Source organism: Protopterus annectens, chromosome 17.part0, assembly GCF_019279795.1.
Source record: "Protopterus annectens isolate FY-2018-M chromosome 17.part0, PAN1.0, whole genome shotgun sequence".
Lineage (NCBI taxonomy): Eukaryota > Metazoa > Chordata > Ceratodontiformes > Protopteridae > Protopterus > Protopterus annectens.
The window spans coordinates 575,643,284-575,661,410 of record NC_056751.1 but is presented as its reverse complement, the minus strand read 5'-3'; the positions used below and the strand labels follow the sequence as shown (position 1 = coordinate 575,661,410).

General features: G+C 43.9%; 1 protein-coding gene across 1 annotated transcript in view; it reads right to left on the bottom strand.

Moving 5' to 3' along the window:
* Positions 1-17,933, bottom strand: part of LOC122791461 (zinc finger protein 501-like) — an 86,247-nt gene extending 68,314 nt beyond the window's left edge. Inside the window, exons 1-2 of the mRNA XM_044059206.1 lie at positions 17,912-17,933; positions 11,731-11,853 (exon numbers count right to left, since the gene is read on the bottom strand). Of these exons, the coding sequence (XP_043915141.1) occupies positions 11,731-11,853; positions 17,912-17,933 (145 nt within the window). The remainder of the gene's footprint in view (positions 1-11,730; positions 11,854-17,911) is intronic.
* Positions 17,934-18,127: the final 194 nt, after the last annotated feature.

Sequence of the window (18,127 nt, the reverse complement as noted above, 5' to 3'; positions counted from 1 at the left end):
ATCTTTATTAGCAGTTGTCCTGGTTGAAAATCAGGTCCTTGAAGGCTGTCAGGGCATTCTGTACAGCTAGCATCTCCTTCAGATTGATGTGCAGTTGCATTTGGTTTTCTGTCCATGCACCCTGGAGACATTTTCCTGCCATGTGAGCCCCCCATGCATAATCTGATGCATCTGTTGTTAAGGTTTGTTTGGCTGGAGTGAGATAAAAGGGCTTTCCCTTGTTCTGGTGGTAGGTCTTTGCCCACCATAGAAATTCCTGCTGAAGGCATGGTAAGATTGCAATGACTGTTTCCAGACTGTGGTGAAGCGGAGACCACACACTCTTTAGGTACCATTGCAGTTTCCTCATATACAGTCTTGCATATGGAATTAGTAGAATGTAGGATGCCATGAATCCCAAGGCCTGCAGAATTTTTCTTGCAGTTAGCTGGTTCTTTGTGGCCAACATTTTGAAGCATGTAGCTAGTTGCAACTGTCTGTCTGGTGTGAGGTAAGCCATCTGGGTTGTGGTATTTAGATGTGCACCCAGGAATATTATCTGCTGAGAGGGTACAAGGTTTGATTTCTTTTCGTTTACTGTGTACCCCAGGCACATTAGAAGCTTTTGTACAAATGCCAGATGTTGAAGAAGGAGGTCTTTTCTGTCTGCTTAAATGAGGCAATCATCAAAATAGGGGTATATTTGTATTCCCCTCTGTCTGCAGAAGGCCATTACTGGTGCCAGGCACTTTGTGAAGACCCTGTGTGCAGTAGATAAGCCAAAGGGCAGCGCAGAAAATTGGTAATGCTTCGAGCCAGCCTTGAATCTCAGATATTTCCTGCATGCTGGTCTTATTGGGACATGCAGGTATGCCTCTTTTAGGTCCAGGGTCATCATCCAAGCGTTCTAGCCCAGCATGGGCAGCAGCTGCTGAATGTGAGCATTTTGAATTTTGGAATATCCAGGAATGTGTTTAGAAATGATAGGTCCAGGATTGGTCTCCATGTTTTTTTTCCTTTCTAGGGCCCAAGAAAAGCCTTGAGTAAAATCCTTGCCCTTTTTCTGCATCCGGAACTAGCTGTATGGCCCTCATGTCCATGAGGGACTGTACTTGTTTTTGTGCCTCTGCCCATTGATTTTTTGGCAGGTCCAGCCATCCATTTGGTCTTGGCAAGGTATGGAAATGAAACTTGTAGCCCCTTGATACTATGTACAGAACCCATTTGTCTTGGGTTATATGGAGCTAATTTTTGCAAAAAAGTGCTAATTTCCCCCTAGAGGTGCTTTTAGGAGTAAGTGCTCGGAACTGTTAAGGGTGAGTCATTGAGACTGCTTTCTGTAGGGTTGCAGTCTTTCTTCTCCACCCTTGGGTGTGGATGCACTCCACTGTCTAGGTCTGCAAGAGGTTTGGGGCTGCGATCTCCCTCTGGGACACCTATATCTGCCCCTCTGTGGTCTGTCAGTATTTGGAAAGGACCAATTCTTAGCTGGCCAATTCCTGCTAAACCTTGGTGGTTGCACCTGTAAGAAATCTTTGACTGCCTGCATAGATTTGGCCTTGTCCTCCATTTTCTTTAATACCTCCTCTGCCTTTACTCCAAACAAAACATCATGCAGCAGAGGGGCATCTAGTAATTTTGCTTTAACATGATCTGGTAAACTTTGTTCTTTTAACCAAGCATGTCTTCTAATAACAATACCTGTTGCAGCGGCTCTGCAGGAGGCCTCTAAGGAATCAAAACCACAATGCAAAGTATGCATTCCAACTTGCTCAGTAGCATGCAATAAATCCTGTAATTCTTTGTTCTCTGCACACTCAGTAATAGTCAACATTTTTGTTCCAAAACTGACAAAAGATATTGTTGATATTTAAGCATATGAAATTGACAATTCAAAGCTCTAATAGACAAAGTAGCAGAAGTATAAACCTTTTTTCCCCATCTTTCTAAGGCCCTGGATTCTGTCGGAGGGATGGGGTTCTTTGCAGTGGCTGCTTTTACTCCCTTGGGACCCTGAGAAATAGTTTCTGGGTCAGCTGAAGGGTTTTTGAACAGAAATTTGTGAGAATCTGGTACCCTGTAATATCTATCTGGTTTAACTGGATCAGGAGGCAAGGAGTCAGGGGTCAAACTGGACTCGGTAAAAACATCATCCACAATATCTAAAACAGGAGGAATAGCCAAGGGCCTATGCTGAGGGAGTAAAAGGAAATCCCTGAGCCTTTTCTTAGATACAGAATATTCCTGACCTTCCCAATGGAAATGCTCTCTCATATCATGCAAGGTTTCCCCAAAGGAATAATCTTCAGGAGGAGAAGCTGAAGGAATAGATTCTTCAGCATCAGAATCCTCATAAGAGGGAAAGAATAATCCTGTTCAGAAGAAGAGACAGAAGAAATAGAAACCTGATCAGATGAGTCATAGTCTGCCTCTTGCCTAGGCCTTTTATCAAGAGGTGGATGGGAACCCCTTATCATAGTTAACAGGTCTTCGGCCATCTTGAGCATTTGCTTTTGTGGTCTGGAGGCCTGGTCAGCAGAGGCCTGCACTTGTTTCTTTGTCTTTGCTGGCACTTTAGTCTTAGAAGCTGAAGTCATCTTTACATATAATTGAGTAGGCCTGAAAACTCCCTCAGAAGCAGGTGCCTGCACAGCGGCTCCAGACCCATCTGAGGGAAAATTGTCCGAAGGGCCTGTCCCTTGAGATTCTGATGGCCTTGTCGGCTCCTCGTGGGAGACAGTATCGGCTTGCGGCTCCAAAGTGACAAACATCAGGGGCTGCAAAAGCGCCTCACTGACGACCGACGAACCAGCAACTGGCTCTGGTGAAATATCGTCGTCCGCTTTGGACCTCGGAGGCATGTCCTTTTCCTTTTCTTTGCGTTTTTTGTAAATTCCAGTAGTCGGATGAGTATCCAACGACATTTTATAATTAAATCATCTTCCAAAATAATGGAAAGCAAAATCGTACCAACGCTTTATAGTGCGTTAGTTAAATCTAGCACAAAACCAACAACTAGCTATGTCGTGGTCAGGGCCTAAGGCAAGGAATACAGTAAGAATGGAAGTCCTTATTAGGTATTTGCTTCCCACAAGAAATACAATTATTAACTTTTTCTGACATCGGTCTGGAGCAAGGAAAAAAGTTTCCCCAATGGAGTACTTAGCTTTATAATGAAGTCTTCGGATCTGAAATTCGCACACGAAAATCTCAGGAGTCGGCCGACCGGCACTTGCGAACTGCTTCTGCTTCGGGCACCGCGCGGCAAGAAAGACTGAAGAAAATGGCGTCGGCTGCAACCTAAATACCCATGGCGCACGGACATCAGGGAAGAAGCGGCTGCAGCCAACGCCGGACCCAGACTTTGTAAATTCTGGCCGACTGAGGGCTGCCTGCCAGCAGAAAAACCCAACACTAATGACTGCAACAGTGAAACACGATGAACATCGGTCAGTTCTCATGCATGCAGGACTTCAGAAAGCAATTTGAAGTAACTTGCATTAGCTGTAGGAACAAAAAAGCTACCATCTTTAAATCTTTTGCATTTTTTCTTTTCACTGTTGGGTTGAATCCTAAAGCTATGGATGGGTGGCTGGCTAAACTACAGAAGGCGCGGCTATGAGGCCCTGCAGGACTGCAGTGGCAAAGCCTGCCCTGGATTTAGAGTAGAGAGGTAAATAGTAGTGCCTGGTAAAAGTATGCCCTGAACTCCATGTAGCAGCCTCTAAGATGTCCTTGGTTGGCACTCCTCTGAGGAAGGCTGCTGAGGTGGTTGCAGCTCTGGTGGAATGTGTCCTGATGCTGTTGGGGACTAGTTTACCAGAAACAGATGCAGTGGGCAATCCATTTAGAGATAGTTTGCTTTGTGATGGCCTTTCCCTGTGATTTAGCAGCATATGCTACAAACAATTGCTCTGTTTTCCTGAAAGTTTTGGTTCTGTCCAGATAGAAGAGAAGTTGTCTGTGTATGTCCAGAGAATGCAATATCCTTTCCCCCCTATTCTGTGGGTTTGGATAGATGAATAGTCTGATTCAGGGCTACTTTAGATATTACCTTAGGCATGGATGTTGGGTTTGTCCTCAGAGAAACCCTGTCCTGATGAAAGATAATAAATGGTTCCACAGCCATGAGTGCCTGTAGCTCTGATACTCATCTGGCAGAGGTTATTGCTAAAAGCAGAGCTGTTTTCCATGATAAAAACTTTATATCAGTAGTAGTGGCTGTTGCCCTTCTAGGAGGCCTTAAGTTTTTAGCTCCTCTGAGATACTGCTTTAGTAAAGGATGGGAAAAAATAGGCGGATCCGTATTGTAATGTGCTGAGATTGCTGAGGTATGTATTTTTATAGAAGAAAAGGATAGGCCCTTGTGCAGCATCTCTGTTAAGTATTGTAAAATCAGTGGAATGTTTGGGGTTGCTGTGTCAAACCAGAGCCTGGTTCCAGGCGCAGAATCTTTTCCATTTTCCAGCATAAGATTTTCTAGTGCTAGGCCTTCTGGCTTCAAGAATTACATCCATTACCTGTTTGGTAAGGGCAGTATTATACATGGCTACTGGATCAGCCAAGCTGCCAGATTCAGTGTTTTGAGATGACTGTGCAGGATCTGGCCTTTTTTCTGAGACAATAGTTGTGGAGTTTGAAGTAAAATCCAGGGTGGTCCTTGAGACAGATTCATTATGGTGGAGTACCAGAACTGAAGGGGCCAGTTTGGAGCAAGCAAAATCATTTTTGGCTTGTCCTGTTTGACTTTTAGCAGTACTTTCGGTAGAAGAGGCAGAGGAGGGAAGGCATACACTGAAAGGTTTTTCCAACTGAAGGACAGTGCATCCACTTTCCGTGCTTCTTTGTGGTAGACTCTTGAACAAGAGGTTTTTAGCTGGTAGTTTTGAGGAGATGTGAATAGGTCTACGTCCGGACATCCCCATGCCCCTATTATCATCTTGAAACCCTGAGGATCCAATCTCCATTCGTGAGGGTCTGTTAGGTTTCTGCTGAGATTGTCTGCTAGAGTGTTGCCTTTTCCTAGCAGGAATTGAGCTTGCAGGTGTACCTTGTATTTCAGTGCTGTGTTCCACAGAGTCATGGCTAGTCTGCAAAGAGGGTAGGAATGAGAGCCCCCCTGTTTGTTTATGTACCACATGACTGTAGTATTGTCCATCTTTATTAGCAGTTGTCCTGGTTGAAAATCAGGTCCTTGAAGGCTGTCAGGGCATTCTGTACAGCTAGCATCTCCTTCAGATTGATGTGCAGTTGCATTTGGTTTTCTGTCCATGCACCCTGGAGACATTTTCCTGCCATGTGAGCCCCCCATGCATAATCTGATGCATCTGTTGTTAAGGTTTGTTTGGCTGGAGTGAGATAAAAGGGCTTTCCCTTGTTCTGGTGGTAGGTCTTTGCCCACCATAGAAATTCCTGCTGAAGGCATGGTAAGATTGCAATGACTGTTTCCAGACTGTGGTGAAGCGGAGACCACACACTCTTTAGGTACCATTGCAGTTTCCTCATATACAGTCTTGCATATGGAATTAGTAGAATGTAGGATGCCATGAATCCCAAGGCCTGCAGAATTTTTCTTGCAGTTAGCTGGTTCTTTGTGGCCAACATTTTGAAGCATGTAGCTAGTTGCAACTGTCTGTCTGGTGTGAGGTAAGCCATCTGGGTTGTGGTATTTAGATGTGCACCCAGGAATATTATCTGCTGAGAGGGTACAAGGTTTGATTTCTTTTCGTTTACTGTGTACCCCAGGCACATTAGAAGCTTTTGTACAAATGCCAGATGTTGAAGAAGGAGGTCTTTTCTGTCTGCTTAAATGAGGCAATCATCAAAATAGGGGTATATTTGTATTCCCTCTGTCTGCAGAAGGCCATTACTGGTGCCAGGCACTTTGTGAAGACCCTGTGTGCAGTAGATAAGCCAAAGGGCAGCGCAGAAAATTGGTAATGCTTCGAGCCAGCCTTGAATCTCAGATATTTCCTGCATGCTGGTCTTATTGGGACATGCAGGTATGCCTCTTTAGGTCCAGGGTCATCATCCAAGCGTTCTAGCCCAGCATGGGCAGCAGCTGCTGAATGTGAGCATTTTGAATTTTGGAATATCCAGGAATGTGTTTAGAAATGATAGGTCCAGGATTGGTCTCCATGTTTTTTTTCCTTTCTAGGGCCCAAGAAAAGCCTTGAGTAAAATCCTTGCCCTTTTTCTGCATCCGGAACTAGCTGTATGGCCCTCATGTCCATGAGGGACTGTACTTATTTTGTGCCTCTGCCCATTGATTTTTGGCAGGTCCAGCCATCCATTTGGTCTTGGCAAGGTATGGAAATGAAACTTGTAGCCCCTTGATACTATGTACAGAACCCATTTGTCTTGGGTTATATGGAGCTAATTTTTGCAAAAAAGTGCTAATTTCCCCCTAGAGGTGCTTTTAGGAGTAAGTGCTCGGAACTGTTAAGGGTGAGTCATTGAGACTGCTTTCTGTAGGGTTGCAGTCTTTCTTCTCCACCCTTGGGTGTGGATGCACTCCACTGTCTAGGTCTGCAAGAGGTTTGGGGCTGCGATCTCCCTCTGGGACACCTATATCTGCCCCTCTGTGGTCTGTCAGTATTTGGAAAGGACCAATTCTTAGCTGGCCAATTCCTGCTAAACCTTGGTGGTTGCACCTGTAAGAAATCTTTGACTGCCTGCATAGATTTGGCCTTGTCCTCCATTTTCTTTAATACCTCCTCTGCCTTTACTCCAAACAAAACATCATGCAGCAGAGGGGCATCTAGTAATTTTGCTTTAACATGATCTGGTAAACTTTGTTCTTTTAACCAAGCATGTCTTCTAATAACAATACCTGTTGCAGCGGCTCTGCAGGAGGCCTCTAAGGAATCAAAACCACAATGCAAAGTATGCATTCCAACTTGCTCAGTAGCATGCAATAAATCCTGTAATTCTTTGTTCTCTGCACACTCAGTAATAGTCAACATTTTTTGTTCCAAAACTGACAAAAGATATTGTTGATATTTAAGCATATGAAATTGACAATTCAAAGCTCTAATAGACAAAGTAGCAGAAGTATAAACCTTTTTTCCCCATCTTTCTAAGGCCCTGGATTCCCTGTCGGAGGGGATGGGGTTCTTTGCAGTGGCTGCTTTTACTCCCTTGGGACCCTGAGAAATAGTTTCTGGGTCAGCTGAAGGGTTTTTGAACAGAAATTTGTGAGAATCTGGTACCCTGTAATATCTATCTGGTTTAACTGGATCAGGAGGCAAGGAGTCAGGGGTCAAACTGGACTCGGTAAAAACATCATCCACAATATCTAAAACAGGAGGAATAGCCAAGGGCCTATGCTGAGGGAGTAAAAGGAAATCCCTGAGCCTTTTCTTAGATACAGAATATTCCTGACCTTCCCAATGGAAATGCTCTCTCATATCATGCAAGGTTTCCCCAAAGGAATAATCTTCAGGAGGAGAAGCTGAAGGAATAGATTCTTCAGCATCAGAATCCTCATAAGAGGGAAAGAATAATCCTGTTCAGAAGAAGAGACAGAAGAAATAGAAACCTGATCAGATGAGTCATAGTCTGCCTCTTGCCTAGGCCTTTTATCAAGAGGTGGATGGGAACCCCTTATCATAGTTAACAGGTCTTCGGCCATCTTGAGCATTTGCTTTTGTGGTCTGGAGGCCTGGTCAGCAGAGGCCTGCACTTGTTTCTTTGTCTTTGCTGGCACTTTAGTCTTAGAAGCTGAAGTCATCTTTACATATAATTGAGTAGGCCTGAAAACTCCCTCAGAAGCAGGTGCCTGCACAGCGGCTCCAGACCCATCTGAGGGAAAATTGTCCGAAGGGCCTGTCCCTTGAGATTCTGATGGCCTTGTCGGCTCCTCGTGGGAGACAGTATCGGCTTGCGGCTCCAAAGTGACAAACATCAGGGGCTGCAAAAGCGCCTCACTGACGACCGACGAACCAGCAACTGGCTCTGGTGAAATATCGTCGTCCGCTTTGGACCTCGGAGGCATGTCCTTTTCCTTTTCTTTGCGTTTTTTGTAAATTCCAGTAGTCGGATGAGTATCCAACGACATTTTATAATTAAATCATCTTCCAAAATAATGGAAAGCAAAATCGTACCAACGCTTTATAGTGCGTTAGTTAAATCTAGCACAAAACCAACAACTAGCTATGTCGTGGTCAGGGCCTAAGGCAAGGAATACAGTAAGAATGGAAGTCCTTATTAGGTATTTGCTTCCCACAAGAAATACAATTATTAACTTTTTCTGACATCGGTCTGGAGCAAGGAAAAAAGTTTCCCCAATGGAGTACTTAGCTTTATAATGAAGTCTTCGGATCTGAAATTCGCACACGAAAATCTCAGGAGTCGGCCGACCGGCACTTGCGAACTGCTTCTGCTTCGGGCACCGCGCGGCAAGAAAGACTGAAGAAAATGGCGTCGGCTGCAACCTAAATACCCATGGCGCACGGACATCAGGGAAGAAGCGGCTGCAGCCAACGCCGGACCCAGACTTTGTAAATTCTGGCCGACTGAGGGCTGCCTGCCAGCAGAAAAACCCAACACTAATGACTGCAACAGTGAAACACGATGAACATCGGTCAGTTCTCATGCATGCAGGACTTCAGAAAGCAATTTGAAGTAACTTGCATTAGCTGTAGGAACAAAAAAGCTACCATCTTTAAATCTGCAAAATAAAGTAGGGGACAAGGATTGTAATCCATATGGAGCTATCCCAATGGAGGATTTGTTTTCCAAAGTGTTGAGACAAGGAGCCAGCTGCACCAGCAAGACAGGTACAGTTTATCAGGGAGCTTGTGGCAACTCCAAGTACAATTATGATGCAAACATACCTTCTACTAACACAGTTGGACTATAACTAAAAAGGATTGTATGTTTTAAATACAGAAAAAACAGCTTACTAAGATTATTATGAGAGAAAGAATACATGATCAGTAACTTACGAGGCAAACTGCTTACAGCAGAGTATTATCTGACCACAGAGCAGATTTACTTTCCCCCTTGTAAAATTCATGAAGACAGCAAGGACACACTCAGGCAGTGCTGTAACTCCTTTGCTTGAAGTTCTTTTAACATTTAGGACAGTGGCATACAAAGAAGAGATGGCAGAGCTATCGTTAACGGTAAACTATGAATTAGCACAAACTGCCTGCAACAGTGTCCATGTAGTGTACATCTTTTACTCAAGAGTATCCAAAGATGTTCTTTTGCACATCTCATTTCATATGGAACTTCCTCAATGCACATTTATTCGACTGTGAAGGTCAGAGGAGGAAACAAAGCTCTCACAACACAGGTAAGGTCAACTTATGCTGTAATAGCCGAAGACAGTTTGTTTGTCTTTTCAGCTTTTCCCAGTTAGGGGTCGCCACAGTGGAACTCCAGTCCGCTAATGACTGGCAGTCTATTTTATGGTGCCAAGGTGCCAGACCGACGCCCAACCTTCAGCGAAGGCACGCCCATTCACGCATGTCTTTCGAAGGTGACTCAACTGTGGAGAAGACATGCAGGCTCCACACAGAAGGCACTCCAGTTGAGAATCGAACAGGAGAACCTCTTGCTGTGATGTAACGCCACAGCTGTACCACCGTGGAACAGCTGAAGACAGTACACCTTCAAATCTGGACCAGAATCCATGCTTAGAAATACTATCCCACAAACCCACTTTTATAACGGCATCCAGTAAATACTGAAATGTTGGCACTCGTAAAGCACAGTGCTGATACTCAGAAGCAAAAACAGAACATGAACGCATGAGAAGAGCGAAAATGGAACATCCTCTGCTTTAAACTTTTTTTTTTTTTAAGGGGGACTTGCCCCTACACCCTCCAAACTTACTAATTCCAACTACAAGACTGCCATAACTCCCAAAAAAAGGGAATATTATGAGACATGGCCATCTCTGACTTGACATATGGAAGTCCAGTTTTTCAGTCATTCAGTTCCTACACTTCAGAACACACTGAAACAGGTCCCAGCATTTCAACCCAATGAACACCACGAAATGAAAACAAACGTCATTACGTGCGGTTATTTTATGCCATTCAGAACATGTGGGACAAGCTTAAAATGATGAAGCTAGACAATTAAACAGGTCCTTCTCAACTGCAATAGAGACACTAGCACTGCTGAAAGGCAGCAGCAATATATATATATATAGCAAAAATGTACTGGGAGTGGGTAAAAAAAATGACAACATGAAATAAGCTACATGGGCAAAATGACTGACAATCATTTAAACACATCTGGCCAATGCAGGAATGAAGCAGAATAGTACACTCACTATGAAAAAAATCAGGTATACATGCTCTAGAAGAAAAGGATTAAAAAGAATTAAGTATGGAGGTACAGAGTGATACATTTACCATTGTACTTGTGAGTGAAATAATTTTGAATCCAAGAATAATGAGACCAGAAGATTGTAAGCTGAGGCTATAGAGGACCACAGGAGCAAACAATGTCAAACGTCAAACCTCCTGACCTGCATGGATACAGAAACAAGTGCTAACATGAGTCCAGAAGGGGGCAAGTCTGGTGGATCACTCCTGCGGTCTTTGACTTCTTGACTTATGATCTTCTGGTCTCTCTATTCCCAGAATCTAAATTGCTCCAATCACAAATGTGAAAGAAATCCATGATAAGCATCACAACTACACAAAGGGACAGTATACAGCACAATGTCATTCAAACTAAAGATGGTGTGGGAGAGGAAACAGCTGGCAGGGACAGAGTTAAGATACTGGCACAGTGGGAGTCCAGATAGTCTACAAGTTTCTTTCCCACTATTGTCCTTTTCACATTTGGATTATATTTAACTTGTTTAGTAGCATTCAACTAGAGCAGCAGGTAGCATGAAACATTCAGTTCCTACATGTGTACAAACTTGGGAGCCCTAAAATAGTTACTGATTTAACTAGGAACAAATTGTCACTATCCCAATAGAAAACTATGTCCTTAAAGTAAAACAGAAACAAATAAGTGGACTTGTAGTTAGTACAGGAACAAATAAGGTGCAAATGTGCATTTGTGTAGCACTTCCAGGCTGTAACTAAATACAACCAAATGTTCAAAACACTGAAAAAATAGTTGGTTATGGGTATGTTGGAAGGAAAGAATAAATGCTCCATGTTCTGAAGGGCAGTGCACCATCTGGAAACAAGCATCCATACTGCCAATGCATTCATACTCAGAGTAACTGCCAAAAAAGAAAGAACCTACAGACTTCTTTTACAGAAACTTGTTTTTGTTGTTGTTCTTCTTTCGGCTTTTCCCAGTTAGGGGTTGCCACAGCGGAACTCCGGTCCGCTAATGATTGGTGGTAGATTTTTTACGGTGCCGATGTGCCAGCTCGATGCCCAACCTTCAACGAAGGCATGCTCATTCATGCATGTCTTTCAAATGCCACTCGACCGTGGTGAGGACATGCAGACTCCACACAGAAGGTGCTCCAGCTGAGATTCAAACGGGAGAACCTCTTGCTGTGATGTGACAACACTACCACTGCACCAGGTGGCCTAGTCCCAAGAAAATATGACAAGCAATCAAGTGTAATGTTATGCATTAATACTAATAGTTTTTTTGGCTAAAAATATTAATTAGAAAAAAGCTGCATTCTTAGGTCACAACAGTTTTATCTGCCATAATGTCAAAATGTTTCCTTTAGTAACTATTTTTTTCTTTTCCAGATACTCATTACTCCTTTAAAATGAACCGGGGAATGGTTTTCTGATCTTGGCACAGACTTACCACCACCAGTGCTGCCAGGATAACCATACTTCAGTGGTATGTCTTCTGTGTTCACATCATCCGGTGGGGCTTCATCATCCGACAGAATAAATGAAATCACTTCTTCATTTGGGACAAAATTGCCTGAATAATGAAACAAAAACATGAAGTTTATATTCACTTACAATCACAAGTAATTAAAACGAATTGATCACAGGTGATGGAGGTATACTGAAAGTACAGTTTTGTACACTTAACATAAATGTAGATGTTCGAGTGTATTCACTGTTGCAGTCATAACAATTGGGTTATCCTGCTGGCAGGCAGCCCTCAGTCGGCCAGAATTTCAAAGACTTGGTCCAGCGTCGGCTGCTGTCGCTTCTTCCCCGACGTCAGTGTGCCAGGGGTATTTAGGTTGCAGCCGACGCCATTTTCTTCAGTTTTTCTTGCCCCAGATGTCAGGTACCCACCCAAAAGTCTAGGCTAAAAAGATATGCCAATAAAACATGCATGCACCAAAATAAATAATGCTCTCCTCTACAAGCAAATACACCACATAGGTTGCATAGATTAGAGAAGTATAGATGAGACCCAGAAAAAATATGGGGGATGGAGGGAGGGTAACCCAGACTGCAACAGTGAATACAGTCGAACATTTACATTTATGGTAAGTGTACAAAACTGTACTATGTTCATTGTGTTTCACTGTTGCAGTCATAACAATTGAGATGAATCCCAGAGATATGGATGGGGGGATGGAGCTAAATGGCATTAGGAGCGGCTATGAGGCCCTGCAGGACTGCAGTGGCGAAGCCTGCCCTGGATTTAGAGTAGAGTGGTAAATTGTAGTGCTTTGTAAAGGCGTGCACTGAACTCCATGTAGCAGCCTCTAAAATATCTTTGGTTGGTACTCCCCTGAGGAAGGCTGCTGAGGTGGCTGCGGCTCTGGTTGAATGTGGCCTAATGTCATTAGGTACTGGTTTGCCATGATGCGAATAGCAGAAACAGATGCAGTGGCCAATCCACTTGGAGATTGTTTGCTTTGTGATGGCCTTTCCTTGTGGTCCTGCAGCATATGCCACTAGTAATTGTTCTGTCTTCCTGAAGGCTTTGGTTCTGTTCAAATAGAAATGTAGCTGTCTGTGTATGTCCAAAGAATGCAGAATTCTCTCCCCTTTATTCTGTGAGTTTGGATAGAAAGTAGGCAGATGAATAGTTTGGTTAAGGGCCACTTTTGATACTACTTTTGGCATAAAGGTTGGGTTTGTCCTCAGGGAAACCCTGTTTGGATGGAAAATAATAAAAGGTTCCAGAGCCATGAGAGCCTGAAGCTCTGAAACTCGTCTTGCAGAGGTTATTGCTAGGAGCAGAGCTGTTTTCCAAGATAAAAACTTTATATCAGCAGTAGCAGCTGGCTCAAAAGGAGGCAGGGTAAGCTTTTCTAAAACATAATTGAGGTCCCATGCAGGAACTGGTGATCTCCTAGGAGGCCTTAGGTTTTTGGCTCCTCTAAGGAACTGCCTTAATAAGGGATGAGAAAAGATTGGTGGCTCAGTATTGTCTTCTTCTTTCGGCTGCTCCCTTTAGGGGTCGCTGAGCTGAAATTGCAGAAGCATGAATCTTTATAGATGAAGAAGATAGGCCTTAGTGCAACATCTCCGTTATGTATTGTAAAATTTGAGGGATATTTGGTGCTGCTGTGTCAACTACCTGAGCCTGGTTCCAGGCACAGAATCTCTTCCATTTTCCAGCATAAGATTTTCTAGTACTAGGCCTCCAGGATAACATCCATGACTTGTTTGGAGAGAGGCGTGTTTTGTATGACTACATTATCCGCCATGCTGCCAGATTTAGCATCTTGAGTTGGCTGTGTAGAATCGGATTGTTATTCTGAGACAGTAGATGTGGTATTTGAGGTAAGATCCAGGCTGGGCCTTGCGACAGGTTCCTTAGGGTTGAGTACCAGTACTGGCGGGGCCAGTCTGGGGCAATCAGTATCATCCCTGGCTTGTCTGACCTTTAGGAGCACTTTGGGGAGGACAGGCAGTGGGGTAAAGGCATATACTGAAGGATAGGACATCCACTTTTCATGCTTGTCTGTGATAAATCCTTGTGCAGAAAGTCTTTAGTTGGCAGTTGTGGGGAGATGGAAACAGATCTTTGTCAGGGCATCCCCATTTCCTTATTATCATGTTGAAGACTTTTGGATCCAATTTCCATTTGTGGGGATCGATGAGGTTTCTGCTTAGTTCGTCTGCCAGAGTGTTTTTCTTTCCTGGCAGGAATTGTGCCTGTAGATGTACTTGATAAGTCAATGCTATGTCTAGTCTGCAAAGGGGGTAGGAGTGAGTGCCTCCCTGCTTGTTTATGTACCACATAACTGTGTTGCCTGTCTTTATCAGTACCTATCCTGGAAGGAGCAGATCCTTGAAGGCCGTCAGGGTGTTTTGAACAGCTAGCATCTCTTTCAAATTGATATGTAGATGCTTTTGGTTTGCCGCCCATGTACCTTGAATACATCTTCCTGCCATGTGGGCTCCCCAGGCATAATCTGATGCATCTGTTGTTAATGTTTGTTTGGCCGGGGTTACAGTGAATGGCTGTCCCTTGTTCTGTTGACAGGCCTTTGCCCACCATCGAAATTCCTGTTGCAGGCAGGGAATAATCGTAATTATTGTTTCCAGGCTGTGGCAATGTTGGGACTAAACACTTTTTAGGTACCATTGTAGTTTCCTCATGTGCAGCCTTGCATATGGAATTAGTAGAATGCAGGATGCCATGAAGCCCAAGGCATGGAGAGTTTTTCTTGCAGATAACTGGGTCTTTGTAGCCAACATTTTGAAATAGGTAGCCATTTGCCTTTGTTTATCTGGTGTGAGATAAGCCATCTGGGTCAATGTATTTAGGCTTGCACACAGGAATATTCTCTTTTGGGAGGGTACTAGTTTTGATTTCTTTTCATTTACTGTGTACCCTAGGCCTGTTAATAGTTTCTTTACAAACGCCAGATGTTGTAGTAGGAGGTCTTTGTTTTCTGCTTGAATGAGGCAATCATCCAAGTAGGGGTATATTTGTATTCCTCTTTACCTGCAGAATGCCATTACTGGTGCCAGGCACTTTGTGAAGACCCTGGGCGCAGTAGACAAGCCAAAAGGCAGTGCAGAGAATTGGTAGTGTTTCGAGCCAGCTTTGAACCTGAGGTATTTTCTGCATGCTGGTCTGATTGGGACATGTAGGTATGCCTCTTTTAGGTCTAAGGTTACAAGCCAAGCATTCTTGCCCAGCATGGGTAGAAGCTGCTGTAGGGTCAACATTTTGAATCTTGGTATATCCAGGTAAGTGTTCAGAATTGATAAGTCCAGAATTGGTCTCCATGTTTTGTCCTTTCTGGGAACCAGGAAAAGCCTTGAGTAAAATCCTTGTCCCTGCTCTGGTTCCAGTACTTGTTGAATGGCCCTCATGTCCATGAGGGATAATACTTGTTTTTGTGCCTCTGCCCATTGATTTTTGGCAGATCTGGCCACCCGTTTGCCCTTGGTAGGGTATGGAAATGAAACTTGTAGCTCCGTGATACTATGTCTAAGACCCATTTGTCCTGGGTTATTAGGTGCCAATTTTGACAAAAAAGTGCTAATTTTCCCCCTAAAGGGGCTGCTTGAAAATAAGTGCTTGGTACGGGCAAGGGGGAGTCATTGGGACTGTTTCCTGTATGGCTGTGATTTATCTTCTCCACTCTTGGGAGTAGATGCACCCCACTGCCTAGGCCTGTATGAGCCTTGGGGCTGGGATCTCCCTCTAGGGCATCTATATCTGTCCCTGTGTGGTCTGTCTGAAATTGGAAAGAACCAATTTTTCGAAGGCCAGTGTCTGCTAAACCTTGGAGGTTGAACCTGTAAGAAATCCTTGACTGTTTGCATGGATTTGACTTTGTCTTCTATTTTCTTTAACACCAAAGTATCATGTTGTAAAGGAGCAAACCACAGCAAATGCCCTCAAGCCAAGGAAAACCAAATGATGCTTTAACACTCTTTATTCAAGACAAAACGTTTTCGCCCCTGCTATGCAGTAAGCTTCATCAGAGTTGTTTCTGATGAAGCTTACTGCATAGCAGGGGCGAAAACGTTTTGTCTTGAATAAAGAGTGTTAAAGCATCATTTGGTTTTCCTTGGCTTGAGGGCATTTGCTGTGGTTTGTCGCTGTTTTCCAACTTGGTTTCACTAGTATGTTGTAAAGGAGCATCTAATAATTTTGCCTTAACATGATCAGGTAGACTTTGTTCCTTTAACCGAGCATGCCTCTGAATGACTGTACCTGTTACTGTGGCCCTGCAGGTGGCCTCCAAAGAATCAAAACCACATTGCAAAGTATGCTTTCCCACCTGTTCGGTTGCATGCAATAAATCCTGCATTTCTTTATTTTCTGCACAATCAGTAATTGTCAACATTTTCTGTTTAAGCAATGACATAAGATATTGTTGATATTTAAGCATATGAAACTGACAATTTAAGGCCCTTATAGCCAAGGTAGCAGAAGTATAAATCTTTTTTCCCCATCTGTCTAGAGCCATAGAATCCTTGTCAGAGGGGATAGGGTTTTTTGCAGGGGCAGCTTTGACCCCTTTGGGACCCTGAGAGAGTTTCTGGGTCAGCAGCAGGGTTTTTGAAAAGGAATTTATGAGAGTCTGGAACCCTGTAATATCTGTCTGGCTTAAATGGAGCCAGAGGTAAGGAATCAGGGGTCATAATAGACTCTGTAAATACATCTACAATGTCTAATACAGGTGGTATAGCTAGGGGCCTATGCTGCGGGAGTAAAAGGAAGTCCCTGAGCCTTTTCTTAGGCTCTGAATAATCTTGGCTGTCCCAGTGGAAATGCTCCCTCATGTCATGCAAAGTTTCCCCAAAAGAATAATCCTCAGGAGGAGAGGCTGAAGGGATAGATTCTTCAGCATCAGAATCCTCATAGGGAGGAAGAGAATATTCTTGATCAGAGGAGGAATCTGAAAAAAATGGAAACCTGATCATAAGAATCATATTCTGGCTCTTGCCTAGGCCGCTTATCAGGAGGGGGATGTGAAACACTGATCGAAGTAAGTAAATCTTTGGCCATCTTGAGCATCTGTTTTTTGGGCCTGGAGACCCGGTCATAAGAATGCTGTACTTGTTTCTTTGTCTTTGAAGATAAAGTCGTTTTAACAAATAATTGAGTAGGCCTGAAAACACCCTCAGAAGCCGGTGCCTGCACAACGGCTCCGGACCCATCTGAGGGAATAGTATCCGAAGGTCCTGTCCCTTGAGTTTCTAGCGGCCTGTTCGTCTCCTCGTGGGAGTCGGTATCGGCCTGTGGTTCCAAAATGGCGGGCGTCAGGGGTGGCGAAAGCACCTCACTGAGGACTGACGAACCGGCAACTGGCTTAGGAGAAATATCATAGTCAGCTTTGGACCTCGGAGGCCTGTCTTTTTCCTTTTCTCTGCGTTTCTTGTGAATTCCAGTAGTCGGATGACTATCCGATGACATTATGTAATTAAATCGTCTGCCAAAATAATGAAAAGCAAAATCGTACCAACGCTTTATAGTGCGTTGGTTAAATCTAGCACAAAACCGACAACTAGCAAAGTCGTGGTCAGGGCCTAGGCAAGGAATACAGTAAGAATGAAAGTCCTTATGAGGTATTTGCTTCTCACGAGAAATACAGTTATTAACTTTTTCTGACATTGGTCTGGAGCAAGAAAAAGGTTTCCCCAACGGGGTACTTAGCTTTAGATGAAGACTTCGGTCTGAAATTCGAACACGAAAATCTCAGGAGTCGGCCGACCGGCACTTGCGAACTGCTTTGCTTCGGGCACCGCACGGCAAGAAAGGGGCAAGAAAAACTCAAGAAAATGGCGTCGGCTGCAACCTAAATACCCCTGGTGCACTGACGTTAGGGAAGAAGTGAAAGCAGCCGACGCCGGACCAAGACTTTGGAATTCTGGCCGACTGAGGGCTGCCTGCCAGCAGGATAACCCAACTGGTATGACTGCAACAGTGAAACACGATGAACATCTTCAAACTCACTAAGATCTACTCGACTAACATTATAAAACAGAACATGCAGAGTGTTGCCTTCTGATTACTGGAGACAAGCTGGGCCTCTGCTTTAATCAGAGCAGACAAATGGTAATGCTGAACATCCTTGCTCAGCTCTCTCCCGACTACTTACTATCAGATAACCAAATGCCCATCTTACGGATTTTTAGGGGTTGCATTTCCAACAGACCAGGTCAGTGATGTCTGGAACAGTACAACTATAATGCCTCTAATCACAGAAGCAAATGGATTTCATTTCTTACTGAGGACTCACCACATCACATACTACAAAATTTTCAGCATGTACTCATTTATCCAAGAGGAGGCACTCTGTAGAGGGTCAGTGTTA